Here is a 15912-nt window from a genome sequence, read left to right on the forward strand (position 1 = left end):
GGGAACTGTTAGGGACTGTATTAGAGATTGTTAGAAACTGTGTTAGGGGCTATGTTAGGAACTGTGTTAGAGACTGTTAGAAACTGTGTTAGGGACTGCGTTAGAGACTGTGTTAGAGCCTGTGTTAGGAACTGCGTCACAGATTGTGTTAGGAACTGTGTTAGAAGGCATGAAGGTGAAGCTATACTACTATGACCAATCAGACCCCCATTTTTCCTGTGCAAACTGCTGAACTTTGCACAGTATTTGGTATTATACAGGGTGTCTGCGTTATGTCATAATTTTTAAGGCATTTCCGATAGTGCAGTTAAAAAATGTTTCAAATAGATTTTTTTTTTTTATGATTTGATGCACTACATGATCCTATATTAGAGTCCAAAAAATGCTTTTTGCGTAAAAAATTCAAGGCGACCTTGACTTTTTTCAAAGACATTATATGTCTGTGATGTCATAGGATTGTTGGTGGAGTTATGGTGAATTCAATGGCATTTCACACCATGACTTTTAAATGACGTTCATTCCCTCCGTTTATTTTCAAAACACCGAGTGTCCCATGACTCACGGACACCACTTGAAATAGTAGAGTTTAAGATCATTTCAAGGTCACAGTAGCATAATGCACTGTTGAATTCGTCTCGACGTCACCAACAACCCTGTGACATCACAAACATATAATGTCATTGAAAAAAGTCAAGGTCACCTTGAATTTTTTACGTAAAAAGCATTTTTTCAGATCTAGTGATCATGCAGCCCATCAAACACTAAAAAAATTCTATCCGAAACATTTTTTAATTGCACTACCGGAAATGCCTTCAAAATTGTGACATAACTTAACGCGGACACCCTATATATAGAAGTATTGGGTGTCTCAAAATTCATGCAAGAAGTAATTTTAATAGAAAACGCCGGTTTTGAATTAAAAATTGTAGATATTGGTCAACAATGAAGACGCGTTGTTTAGAAACAAGTTCATATTTGATGACATATTATACCATTGCATACTAATGTTTCATGTACAAGTTTAATGTATCCATTGAATATTTGAAAAAAATGAGTCAGTACTCCAGTAACTTAATTTTTCGAGAACTATCGAATTAGATAAAAATGAAAAAGGACAGAATTTTATGGTTTCTTATGGTCAACAGGTCAGTGTATACTAATTTTGCATATTTACATTATTTTTCGAGAAATGAAGGTGATCTTTAATTTTTTAAATGAAATACCATATATTTTTTGCATCGTGTGAAAACGTGTGTCAAAACTAGTTTAAACGTGTAGTGGTCTAAACATCACCTTCAAGGTCAAACAAGGTCAATCATGTATAGATTTGGTCTGTTTATTAGCATCATTGGAATGTGGTGGTCTAAAATCACCTTCAAGGTCAAACAAGGTCAATCATGTATAGATTTGGTCTGTTTATTAGCATCATTGGTGTCACTTGGCTTTGGATATTTATTGATAAATTAATTTGGGTTTTAACTTTTTCTTGGATCATTTTTCTTCTTTCTTTCGATATTATATGTGATGTTGGATTTTCGCAGCACATGGTGCTTTGATCTTCAGCATAAAACTGTGTTCCCAGTTTAAGAAAAATTTATCATATACTAATTTGAATTCTATAGCTGCCTACAAAATGGAAGAGCAATCAGTACATAATTTAATAATACCTTTTTTATTTTAAAAAATGTCTACTCTATTATGTATATTAAAAATACTGACATTACTTTTCCGGTCACCCAGTATATAGTAACGGTCAGTATTAGGACACTTGACCGAAACGCATACAATTTCTGAACTGATAACTTCGTTAAAAATAGTCGAGTAATAACTTTTATGGAGCCATATTGAAGATTGAAAACTGTAATTTCACATCTCTAAATTAAATTTTCTCAAATGCCTTTTACGCTCGGAGAAAAGTGAAAAACTGAAAATAATTTTTCCCAAAAATGTGAGAAAAATTCAACCAGCTGCCAAATTTATAAAAATTATTAAAAATTATGTATCGACACATAAAGAAAAGTATTGAGAAAGCTGCGTAAAATTATAAATTTTAACCAATTTTACTTTATTCGGTATTTTAATATTTTCATAAATTTGATTTCTGCTATAAATTTCTTCGCTTATAGTAAAATTGGTATATTGAATAAAGCAAAATTAGTTAATGTCTATAATCCTGCGTTGTTTATTTAAGATTCTTCTGTGACCGACAGTATACATTATATATTATACAGGTAGTACAACCGAGAAGGAGGTGATTCTACATGAAAAGACGAATCGAAAATAAAGAATAAAATTTTTTCATTCGAAGCTTCGTTGTCGAGAAAATCGACTTTAAATATTCACCGAATTCGTGTGCACTTAGTTATGGCTTACACTTTACCGACCGGTAGCCTATTAATCGGCTTTTTGTCGCCGACACCTACCGACCGATTGCCTATTAATCGGCTTTTTGTTACCGACACTTACCGACCTATATAGCCTATTAATCGGTTGTCATGGCGATGAACAGTCATTATCATTATATGAATCATTAATTAATTTGTTATTTAGTATTGAGGTACGTTGCTCAGTTGTATCAGTTGCGTTTGTTTTGTAAGCTCTCCATTTTTATATGGAGGGCGCCAGGGAGAATTTGCGGCTGAGCGGCCGGTCGGAAGCACGTATGCCGTTGCAACGCTAGCGGTCGGTAAAGTGTTAAGATGGCGGACCATCACCATTATACCAGCGTACGAAGCATCGAATGAAAAAATTTCATTCTTTATTTTCGATTCCTTTTTTCATGTAGTATATCACCCCCTCCTCGACTGTACCACCGATGCTGCTGTATTGATGGTTTATCCACCTAAGCCATAGTTAGGTGCATCCGTATTTGGTGAATATTCAAAGTCGATTTTCTCGGCAACGAAGCTTTGAATGAAAAAATTTTATTCTTCGTTTTCGATTCGTTTTTTTCATGTAGAATCACATCCTTCCTTATAGTACTACTGTTACTGGGACATTATTATATCATGCTTAAGATTTCTTTTTGGGTTTTTTTTGCGTATCATATTAGAAATATACCAAAAGTCTCCTATTTTTCATGTCATATAATAAATAACATAGGTTTCAGATGAACACATCATGATAGCTTCAAAAACTTTTCCATTTATTAACTTAAAAAAATAGTTTATCCTTATAGCCTGATCAAATGTTTTAAATAGTAATGTTATTACATTATAAATATTAAAGTTATTCTATATATATTATTTTATTATATTATATTATTTTCAGTTCAAATTATGATTATTAAATTATTATAACATTTCTCTTTTTCCTTTTTTTTTTAACATTTAATATTTATATAAATAAATTTTGTTGAACAGGAACCTAAATCTTTCCATATAGCTTTGTTAATATTTAAGTTTGAAATCAAGGATTCCATATAAAATAGGAAAAAGAAATTCAGCTGAATTTAGTACATTCCAAATAAAAATAAATGATTCAGCTTTTAGTACAAAATGACGTAACTAAACAGAATTAGAAATTATAGAATAATATAGAAAAATAAAATTCCGAAGAAATTCGCTAGATCCATTGAACATTTCCTCTCTTTTCTCCACGTTTTTTCTGCCTGTTATTATTAAAGCATAATTAATATTTTAAAAATAGCACATTCACGCCTGAAATGAGAATCGTGCATAAATACTATGATAAACCCTATTAATTAAGAAAACAATAATTCACAAATAATATAACATAATTAATGTATCATTTCCTATTACAAATCGAGTATCGTAATTTTATAGCCTATTCCGTATTATAATCTTGTTTTCTGTTAAAGATGAAATGTGTACCATATCAACTGTACAGCCTTCTTGTCAATATCGTGATTTCACAACCAAAAAGAAGTTTCAATTTGAATATCTCGAAACACAATTATAGCAGATAGATCCTTCTTCTGAAGAGCCTAACAGTTCTAAAGCCATTACGAGATCAAACAAACTTTCGTTTCTAAATTTGTATTGCTACACGTGACCACTTAAATACTCGAAATTCCTTGAAAAATAGTCCTAGTGAATCTATAAACTGATAACTATTTTCTTCTTAATTTCCGAATTCTTTTTTTAATTATTAAATTTTCGTGGTACTAAATTTCATTTATGAACCATTGCAGTAAGAAGAAAAGTCCAAGATTGTATCAGTAAAATTAGAAAATAATGCAACGATGTATACGATGTTTACGATACATTTACTGGAGATACGTACCGTGGTGGCGCTAGTGAAGTTAAGTGAAAAGCCTTAATCTTTTAGGTACGGCGCGCACGTCCGCCACTCTGCCTCCCAGGGCCGGCGCGTCTTCACATTGGTACCACGATCTTCACCTTATATCATTTTTTTTTACAGGCTACAGAAATTCGTAACGTTTTTTTGGTTTTAATGGTTTTGCAGTACGACGGGAAATGTGATTTAGGCGAAATAAATGAGAAATAAAGCAAAAAGGTATAATACCTTTCAAAATTATGATTCCACGGAAACCACTACAATGGCGTACCGTTCAAATTGATGCTTTCCACGGAAGCTACTATAGTGGCGTACCGTACCTAAAATATTGTTAAGGCTGTCGATACGCTTACCTCCTGAAAGGGTTAAACCGCCCAGAAAAACATAGGATTGTATGTACAAAACCGTTTTACTCTAGAATCCCATGTATTCTCACATTATCTTAAATTTAATATTGATTATCAGTCTGTAGAATTTTTCTGACTCACGTCTGAGAGTCTTCTCTAGAAAACCAAGGGGCTAAGTTCTCAAGTTTAGCAAGTGATCTTACTAAGATTGCTCATAGCTGTATTGTACGATTCAAATATGAACACTATGAAGATACTAATTCCCTTTTAATGGTACCTTTTCAGTGTATGGATTTCGGCTTTCACAACTGCATCGCCAGAGCGTTGCTGATGCATTGTAGCGCAGAAGAAGGTAGACAGCGTTCACTGCAATCCGGTGCTGAACAGTTGGCAGCCTGTGTTGGTGCTCTAGACTCAAGGGCGGACAAACAGAGGTTTTTGGAATCTCATCATGCTGCCTTTATGATACCTAAGAAGTTCGAATTCCAAGGACAACGAGGGGACGAAGTACTCGAAGTATGACAATTTTTCCTATTTTTATCTGCTACTAAATCATGTTTTAAACATTTCATTCATTGGTATAAAAATATATGTACTTGATGTACCATTGAATAATAATTCCAGATTAATATATCTTCATCAAGTGGTATCAACAAAATAAAGATCACCGTTTGGAATTAAAATGGATAGTATGGAATACACTGCTTTGATAGTTATATGAACCAGAACATTTTTTAACTTGAATCATTTTTTGAAATAATGTATTTTCTTTAAGCTATCATTAGTTAGGGCTTGAATGAAAATAAGAAAGGGTTTTTCTTGATTTATAAGAAGATTTGCAAGTTTTGTGACTACGAGAAATGTTTTGCAGTAAGTGTCAGTTTAGATTTGTGAAAAGTCAAACTCAATTGGTGAATTTATTTGCAAATATCAATATAGAGATGTTTACATTATACTTATCAATATTTGTAATATTAAATCATAGGTTTGGTTAGAAAGAGAAATGTACTCCTGTTGTTTGAATACCCTCATCAGCATTATTTCATAATGCATCTAGAAATGGCTACACCATCAGAAGAAAAGAGATAACAAATTTTTAAACTTTATTAAATTTATCAAAAATTAACAAAACTAAATTATTTCAAAATTAGAAATACACTTGTTCTCCTTTTGATCTTAATATATCAGACAAAATAATCTTCACTATTTTCTGCAGAACTTAGATTTGTATTCCAGTAAAGACTATCTACTAATTCCAGATTCCACTAGATATTCATTTTGTACATTCAATTATCTATTTGTCTATCAATTTAAAAAAAAAATCCTATTTCTTATTAAATTACATTCAGAGTTAATACAAAAATTCCATTTCATTTTTGTAAAAAATTTCATCAACCCTAATATAGAGTATACAGCCTAATACATACAATTACAATTATGTCCTCTGTATCATTTATTTCTCTGTCAAATTTGGAGAGTAACCTTCATTCTTTTTGATATATTTTTACAAATTTAAAAGTCTTTAAATTTTACAAATTATCTTATAGGAAAGTAAATTTTTATTCTTCACAATCTCAACAATATTAACTTTGGATTACTTAGTTATAATTATAATTTTTTAATTGTAGAAACAAAAATAAATATCTTAATTAATTACAATATTATTAAATTAAATAAAAATATGTAGATATGTAAAAATGTATATGTAACTTTCCAATTATAAAATGTTATAGAAAAAATAGAAATAGTAAAAATGTGAAATAATTAATCCTTTGAACGCTGAGTTATGCGACGTTAAGTGTATGTTAAGCATTAATCGCATATATGTGTTTATAGCCCAGAATGTATGGTTGTGTGAGAACGTATATATTATATGCGTTCATAGTCCAAATTAAATGTTTTTGTTAGAGCACATATATGCGTTCATAACCCAAATTGAATACTTGTGTTAGAGCACATATATGCGTCCATAGCCTAAATCGAATGGTTATGTGAATATCCATATATGTAGTCATAGTCCATGGTGAACGATTTTGCCGAACGCATATATGTGTTCATAACACTCAAAATGTTAATACAATCTACGATTTAAAATAATAAAATGTACTTATTTTCATAGACGCCTGAACCAGAATTACAAAAATTATTGCACGCCGAGATGGAACAACGATTGACTCAACTGCAGCAAAGATTAACATCCCTGAGAACAGAATCTGAAGAAGTCTGGAAAACCTTGGAAACGGCAGAAGCTAGCCTATTGGAAATGTTAACGGCAAAAGACTATGATTGTTCTAGATATTTTGGAGAGAACGCTGTTCCCACTTCTAGACCACCAGAAACCGTGCAGATTAAGCTCAGAGCCGACAGACAGGAAACTGAAGAATTCTACCTCACGGTAAGCTCGATTAGTTAAAAGTATTAATTAAACTGTAAGTAATCTATTATCCATAAGAATAATACCTAAATTTAAACAAAAACAAAGTTTACACTGGATATGTATATACATAGAGAGACTGTTCAAAAATAAAAAATTTCGAAATTATTTAAATTTATCGTATTTATCGAAAAAAGCAAGAAATGTATTGTTCATATAAATGTACTTTGTATAAGTCTTAGATATATAGTTCTATATACGTATAGTTAAATTTAAACTTTGATTATTTTAGTGTATAAAATAGTATCAGAAAATATTGATAAAAGAGCAAGAGAATTTAAAAATAATAATGCCTTTTTCTCTAGATAAACTGTAAATGCAATAGAATTTGTAGAATGTAAAATAATAAAACAAATAGATGAAAGAGAAAAAGATGTTTTCTATGTACCATAAATGACAATAAATATCAAACAAAATGTAACAATTATCAAAATCATATACACTTACTGTCCAAAGTTAAGAAACAAAGTAATAATTTGCAACATATATTAAAGTTAGGAATAGAATGAAGAGATAACATCTCATACTGTGTAGAATTATTCTAAAAAGTACTTAAATATTTAATTATTTTGTTAACTATTTCTATTATTGATTTGTTAGGCATGTTCTTACTTATAGAAATAAGTAAAAACTCAATATGATATCGATTTATATTGGTATCTGTCCAAATATTGAAGAAATGATATAGCATTTTCATAATCTAATAAATAAGCTTTATACAACAAAATATGAAATATTACATATCCATTGTAATTTACATAGTCTGGTATTATTCAAATATGCTGGAATATTATTTGAATAATTGAATTCTCAAATAGTTATAATGTTTACTAATATGTACTATCAAATTTTTATTTCATAAAATTTTTTATTATTCTTGACACTTATATTTTCTTTTATTGTATAATAATTTTTATAAATTAACTTCAATGCTAACAATTCATAATATAAATCTGTAATAATAAAAAAAAGATTGTTGATCCTTTAATTTGTAATCTTACAATAAAATTTTATTCTGTCAATAATAAGTAAAATTAATACTTTCTAAGTGCTGCTTTATTTATTATTTCATTTATTAATCTCTAAACTCTGTCTAATAATTTTTTCTATGTGTAGAGTTTCAACCTGAAAAATTAATGAAATTCAGTAAATAGTCCAATATTTTTTTTTTTAAGAACATAAAAGTTTTTGTTAGTTAGTTATCACTTAGATAAAAAATATCTCTAGGAAACTATGCATGCTACATAGATAATTAGGAAATTAAATAATCTTGAGAAGGATAAAACGAATGCTTATCAGGAACATTTGACATTATATTCCAAGTAACTTAAGATATAGTGTTACATAATGTGTGGGATCCACGTGAATAAATGGAGGAGAACATAAATACATCAACTCCAAATATACTACATGAATTTATATCTTATTATATAATTTAATATATTTACTACACTATAAATAATTTATGTATAAACATACACAAAAATATGTTGATAGTTTAAAAGTTGTAAGAAATCTTATAACAGTGTCATTGCAAATTTGTATCCAGATTCAAGATTATTATTTCCAATCATTTTTAATAAACTGCTGCTAATATAAAAAGTATTACAACCCTAAATCACAGATAAATAGAAAATATACAATTTTGTTAAAGAAAACTTACAAAGGAAACTCCCTTCATCTTCCCCGTGTCTTCCATCAATTGTTAAAATAGGTCTTATATGTTACAAACACGCTTACTTTAACAAAAAATATATATCATAATAATGAAATCTTTCATTGATATTTGTTTTATTTTGCAGAAATTCAGGGAATACCTTCTTGGAACCTCAAGAATAGCTAGGTTAGATGCAAAGCAAGAATACATTCGACAGAGCCTTTTAGATGGCTCTACTGCTAGCCCAAATCCATCGATATCAACAACGAAACAGAAGCAAGCTCGGAGAAAACGAATCGGTAGACTACAGATGAATGGTCAACCAAAATTATTCGGTGGTTCGTTGGAGGAATATTTGGAAAGCACGAATCAAGAGATACCTCTGATTATGAAAAGTTGCATTAGAGTGATCAATCTATATGGTCTTCATCATCAAGGTATCTTTCGAGTCTCTGGTTCTCAGGTGGAAATTAACAACTTCCGGGAGTGGTTTGAAAGAGGAGAAGATCCATTGGCTGATGTCACAGATGCGTCAGACATTAATAGTGTCGCTGGTGTATTGAAACTCTATTTGAGAGAACTGAGAGAACCACTGTTTCCCATTATTTACTTTGAACATCTGATGGAACTAGCGCAATTAGAATCGAAACAGGAGTTTGTTAACAAGATGAAGGAACTAATTTCCAGTCTTCCAAGACCAGTTGTCATAGTAATGCGATACCTGTTCGCTTTTCTTAATCAGTAAGTATAACATCAATTTTGAGTTTCAAATTAGATGTTTTAAATTGGAATAAAAAGATAAAGTTATTTGAATCCTTATTTTTTATATAGAAATAAATATATTTATAAAATTTACATGATTATGAGCAAAGATCTATGTAGAAAATTCAAAGAAATAACTACTAAGAAATCTTTTTAAAAGAATTGTTATATATATTATGATTATATATAATTTTTGTATTAAGTGTGTATAAGTTTTCCTTTTTAACAACATTCTATGAAATTTTAAAATCATGGCGTTATAAATTATTCAATTCATTTTGAACACGATTACTATGTCATATTATAAAAATAGATATTAATTATATAACAAAATTACGATACCACAAACATAATATTTAAAATGATTTTAGAACAATTTTTTATCACTGTCATATAAATCCTTCTGAATCTTTCGCAAGAATATTGTTTGGTACTTTTAAGGAACTTGATAAGACTCTTTTTATTACCGTCAAATGCGCACTTTAGAACCATTTAAATGCCACTTTGTCGTTTTTTTCTAACTCTCAAATTAAAGGAAATAACTTCGATGTTCAATTCAAGTGAATCATCCTGTATGTAAAAAGTTATAAAATGAGTATTCCATGGAACAGAAAATGCAACCTATTACAAAATCCTATTAAATCAATGCATGATATCTTGTTACATATATTAATCGATTAAATATCTATTAAATTTAAAAGCAACAATATTTCAGTATACATATTACATGGTTTAATAATATTATTCTTTTCTTATAAGATTAATTATTTTGTGTATAATTGATATTGGTATATACTATATACCAGTATTATTTAAAATATACTATACACCAGTAATATTTAAAATGTATTTAAAATAAATTTTAAACATTATAATTTAATTTGCTACTTTAGAGATAATTGTAGTTTTAAAATAAGTCCATTTTCTCCTTTATTAACAGCCTCTCAGAATTTTCGGATGAAAACATGATGGACCCATACAACCTAGCAATCTGCTTTGGCCCTACCTTGGTACCTGTTCCAGAAGACAAGGATCAAGTACAATACCAGAACCAAGTAAATGAACTCATCAAAAACATTATTACATTTTGTGAAGAAATATTCCCAGAAGACATTGGAGGTACTCAATATGAAAAGTACATCAGTAGAGAACCTGATGACGTGTAAGTATATCATATTTTCTTATACTGTTAAGACCAATTTATTTTTCTTCTTTACAATTTAATTTACAATTTTACATAAATTATCAATGTATAACTTTATAGAAAAATATATTTTTAATTCAGGGACGTGGGAGACTCACCGACAGACCAGGTCCAAGAAGACATGGACTCCGAAGTGTATCCATCCGAGGACGGTGAGTGAGACCAGATATATAATTTTAGTTCCGAATTCAACAGAGCGCGATCTACGTTCGTTTTGTGTATTCCCAGAATCGGAAAACCTCGAAGCCACAGCGCAATTCGATTTCAATGCAAGGTCCGAAAGAGAGTTAAGCTTCAAAAAGGGAGATACCTTGACTCTATACACACAAGTCAGTAATGACTGGTGGCGAGGTGCCTTGGCCGGTAGAGAGGGGCTTATTCCCGATAAATATATTATGATCAAGATAAAGTAAGTGCGACTTAATCACGCAGTGGTGAATTATTTCCTTCGAGAATGCCTTCTATTGAACCTAGTGGCTGAATTTAGCAATTCCAAAGGGAATACAATTTGGATGAATTCAAATGTGCTTGCTTCTTAAAATAAAAGAAAAAGCTTCTTTAGGTTTCTCTATTAAAGTTGCTACTTTAGTTTAGTTTACTCTTAATGAATGAAACTTTTTTTCATTTTTAATCCTTTCCATGTAGATGGTAATTTAATTTGTCATTTTATGTTAAATCTATTACTATGGCATTTTCAAAAATACGATTTCTCCAAAATGAAACCTTACTTCTTGTGGAAAGAATTAAATATGGAGTACACAAAAGCACGAAATTGTAATTAATTACAATGCGCTAAGAAAGTTTCTCCGCAGTTAATAGTTTTATTATTTTGAAATACCATTTATTTTCACGTCAAAATTAATTACTTTAAAAAATTATGAATCATGAAGAAATGTATAAATGATTTACCATAGAAATAGATGAACCATGGAAATGATTTACAAAAGTTTGCGAGCATCTTGGACAGTAGAGAAAATCACGGACGGCACACAACCCAAATGCTTATAAAGCTTCCTCAGCGTTTGTGAATATTTTTAAATAGTATCAGTACTCCAAATGGCGTATTGTTCTTGAAGGCCTTGTATAGAGAAGGAATTATAAATGCCTATGAACGTGCCATTTGTTAATATGTTTTTAGTAAAAATGCTTAAGATATGTCGGTTAGGAACAGAATCGCATTTACCATAAGGCACAGTAGGTATATGGCAGAAAACATCACTTTCTATGAGGTCACGTTTTAAAACTCTATTTCTTACTAATAACATTTATTAGTAATAATAATAATAATAATTAAAACTCTAGTTATAATTGCAAAATAAAATACTTAATTTTAAATATTGAATGGAAAAGTCGACTATTAGTTTTAATAAACTTTAAAAGAATATAAATGAATTTTGTTAACTAAAATAGACTTGCTCTTTTGAGGCCTCCAAAAGTGTAAATTCAGCACTGGTCATGAATGCTTACTAATTTCTTTAAATATTTACGAATATTTACAAATATTTTGCACGACTAATTTATAATGCAGTAGAATATTGCATTAACAGCAGAATATTTATCCGATTATAATAATATTGATACAATAACAAAGAAATTAAAACTTTCTTAACACATTCAATGCTGGTTTAACTTTTGCATAAATTATACATAACATTGAAGTAATCTAATTTGTTTTTACATAATAGAACCCAATAATCATATATGAAATATAACCTACTAAAATAAGTGAAATTACTTAAATACTCTATGATACATTTGATACTTAACATAATAATACATTAACAACAAAAATTTACAAATATTAATATTCATTTAATTCATCACGGCACCACTAGCAAGTCAAGTGTTAGTCATTGGTGATCTCCATAACAAAGCAATGCATTAAGAAATTGATGCTTCAAAGAAATCTGTAATTATTAATAACTTTTATATCAATCAATATTGCGGAGGAATTTTTCTAACACTTAACTACTTTAGGATTTAGGCTGATAGATCTACTACGTTGGTATTCATTATAATTCGTTGCTTAATTCTTCCAGACGCGAGAAACTTCTTAATAGATCCAGGAGTGCTTGTCATGCAGTTATGCTTTGCTACCCTTCATGTAATTTCATTTTATAAGAATACTTCTATCTTTTGTCCAGGGACGAAGAACGTGAGAAGGAACTCCTGAAGTCGTCGAGCGAAGAATCAATGCGAAGGAGGACTTCTAGCTCTGCCGATAGTGTTCTTTCGAGTAACAATTCTCCATTGATGGGACCATCTGGAAATCCAGCTACTTGGTCCTCTAGTACCACATCCGACGTACAGTCAACCACGAATGTAATCACAACAGACAGTAGCAGTAACAGCGGCGTTATCCCAGCAGTCGTGACAAATGCCCCTTGCATCTCATCAGCACAACCGATCATCAGTCGAGAGGTACTGGAAACTACCGTTTAGTATAAATATCTAGTTCGATTGTTTTTTTTTCTTTTCATACATTCGTCTGCTTGTACATTTTCTGCGACGCACTCGGAAGATTTTGAACTTTTAAGCACAAGTGCATGGCTATTGTGCTGTAATTTGTTTTCCTTAAGTGCAGTAGCGGCGAAAAATTGGAATGCACATTGCCGTTTTTAAGACGCAGACTTGTTGCCTGTACACCATACACATCTAATAGAAAGCAGCATCGCTTTGTTTCATGGGACCAAATCTACAAAATCTCTTGTTTATTTAAATCAATACAAGATTACAAGTTATCAGGTCAATTCAAACAATGAATATGTTTACGCAAGAACCACTGTCGTTATAGTTTTCTTTTTTTCTTTCTTTTTATATGTGTTTGAGAAGTGCTGCACGATCTTTTACGATCGTCTCTTTTTTTTGGGTTCATAATCTATGATCTTTTAAGATTCGAAGATTTAATTCTCACCGAATAGTAAACTCATGGAGCGGGAAACGTGAACCTAAGGCTATGTTAAGTTTAATTTACTTCGAAATAGTACTATCTCAATTAGCTGTAATCATTTGTATGATATATTTGTAAATAAAATAGAAATATACATGTTTGTTGCTGCATGTGCCTTGGTCTCTTTGTCTTGTGTCGCCCGTGTCCTTTTTGTTGTCTTGCGTTATTTTTTTTCTTTTTTGTACTTATTACAACTTTCGATGTTAATAGTTGGGATGGTTTTTCCAGATATACGTTTAGTCAGCCTTTAGTTGACAAGAAAAGTTTCACGTACATAGGTAGTGGGCGAAACGGACTAAAAACTGTTCGATAAAACTGCTGCCAAGTGTCGTGTGGTTCTGTCGTTTGTGTTTTTCGTTTCGTTGAAGGAGTGCCTCTGTTTAACAGTTCAGTTGGTTTGTGAATCCTAGCATTCTGTAAAACAATTTCAGTCTATAGATGAAACCAAAATGGAATGCTACTCGCAGCCTACTTATCCAGCGGATATTCTTTTGGCTTTAGGTGAGTAAACAAGCGTCTCACCCTCCCAGATCAGTTAATAATTAACTTCGTCGTTGGCATCTGTAGACAGATAGGTATCAGTGCAAGGCTGTTGTCACGTTTACATGTTTGCCTGCTTGTATTCATCCTACTCATTGTCAGTTTTACGAGCAGTTTTTAATTCTACCTTGGTATGAACATGATCGTATGCACTTGTTAATTCATTTCCTTATTCCCATATTAACGCATGCAAATATTCACTTTTAATCAACTATACAAGTATATATATCTTCATATTCTTGTACACATTTAAAGCCTGCAGATTATTTTAGATAATTTTTTAGGGGATATTTTAAATTAGAAGGTCTAAGAGTCGATTTTTTTTTCTTTTGCACGTTTTTGAAATTTAAAATAATAAAAATATATTTCTAAAGTATTACAGTAAAATTTAGAATATTATCAAAACTATAAAAGTTTAACATTAGAGCTATCAAATCACACAAAATGACCAATTCTAGACTTTTGTATTTGCAGTTGAAAGAATGCAGCTACTTTTGGCAGAATTAATACCTTGTGATTTGGTAATTCTAAAAATTTTGAAAATATATTTCTAAAGTATTACAGTAAAATTTATGAAGCTACCAGAACTATAGAAGTTCAACATTAGAACTACCAAACCACACAAAATGACCAGTTCCAGACTTTTCTATTTGCAGTTATCGTAAGTATGCAGCTACCTCTTGCAAAATTAATACCTTGCGATTTGGTAAAATAGATGACTTTTATTGAGACAGAAACATAAATATGTAATCCTATTTATCTTTATTGTGCTACTTTAATTAATATTATTTATGTAGTAAATATCATATTTAGTAAATTAATAAATACTACATTTAGGTATATACTACAAATTGGTAGTTCTAATGTTAAAAAATATGTAGCTATATGCATTATAACAATATGGAAAACATTAAATGTCTTTTATTTAAAATAACATTTTCCAAATTGGCAGCATAATTTTTGTAATGATGATTGACTCACATTGTTATACAAATATAAAACAAATATTTATCACCTGCACTAGAAATAAATTAATTTTATTTTCAAAAAAATTATTCTATGTCAGTCATTTTTATTCAAAAGAGGACTACTCTTTATATACATTACAAAAATTGAATCATTTAATTTTATATAATAATAAACTCAATCTATATTACTGTTAAGAGATTTCAAAATATAATGAATGTAGCAACTTCAGTCTGAAATTGAAAATATAAATTTTATTTACCTTTCATTTAAATTAAATTTATTGTTCGTTTATTAATTCTTTTATTTGCCAAAGATCGACTTAAAAATGGTCGTCTAAATTAGAATATTCCTTCTACTATTATTTATTGTATTATAATTTTACTTTCTCCCTCCTTTTTATAATGTCTCACTTATTTTAGTGAATGAAAAATTTTCTGTGTTAGTTAATAAATATTTGGCATTTAATTGATAAATGTTCTATTACAATTAAATACATTTTGTTAAAGAATTGGTAGGCTCTTTCTCATAGTTCTTTATGAATTATTAAACATAACCTATATAATCACTTGCTGATACGAAGAAAAAAATAATCTGTGACAAAATTCCAGGGCACTACATACGCGATAACAACACAGAAAATAATTTATATTTCATTGCAACAAACATGGTTGGTAACTTGGAAAACGTCACTAGTTTCCCATTCACTACGTAACAAGACATTTCATCATAAATGCTTTCTTAAAACATCTACATTGTAATCTACAACCATTTCACATTGTCAAACTGTTT

At 30.1% G+C, this 15912-nt stretch overlaps 1 protein-coding gene across 1 annotated transcript in view; it reads left to right on the forward strand.

The window, feature by feature from the left end:
- LOC108556116 (SLIT-ROBO Rho GTPase-activating protein 1) overlaps nt 1-15912 on the forward strand; it is a 60385-nt gene that overhangs the window by 42763 nt on the left and 1710 nt on the right. Inside the window, exons 5-11 of the mRNA XM_017912073.1 lie at nt 4893-5123; nt 6727-7002; nt 8844-9439; nt 10401-10622; nt 10746-10816; nt 10893-11073; nt 12809-13085. Of these exons, the coding sequence (XP_017767562.1) occupies nt 4893-5123; nt 6727-7002; nt 8844-9439; nt 10401-10622; nt 10746-10816; nt 10893-11073; nt 12809-13085 (1854 nt within the window). The remainder of the gene's footprint in view (nt 1-4892; nt 5124-6726; nt 7003-8843; nt 9440-10400; nt 10623-10745; nt 10817-10892; nt 11074-12808; nt 13086-15912) is intronic.

The sequence above is a fragment of the Eufriesea mexicana genome, unplaced genomic scaffold (assembly GCF_001483705.2).
Source record: "Eufriesea mexicana isolate 0111107269 unplaced genomic scaffold, ASM148370v2 scaffold325, whole genome shotgun sequence".
NCBI classification, from domain to species: Eukaryota; Metazoa; Arthropoda; class Insecta; order Hymenoptera; family Apidae; genus Eufriesea; species Eufriesea mexicana.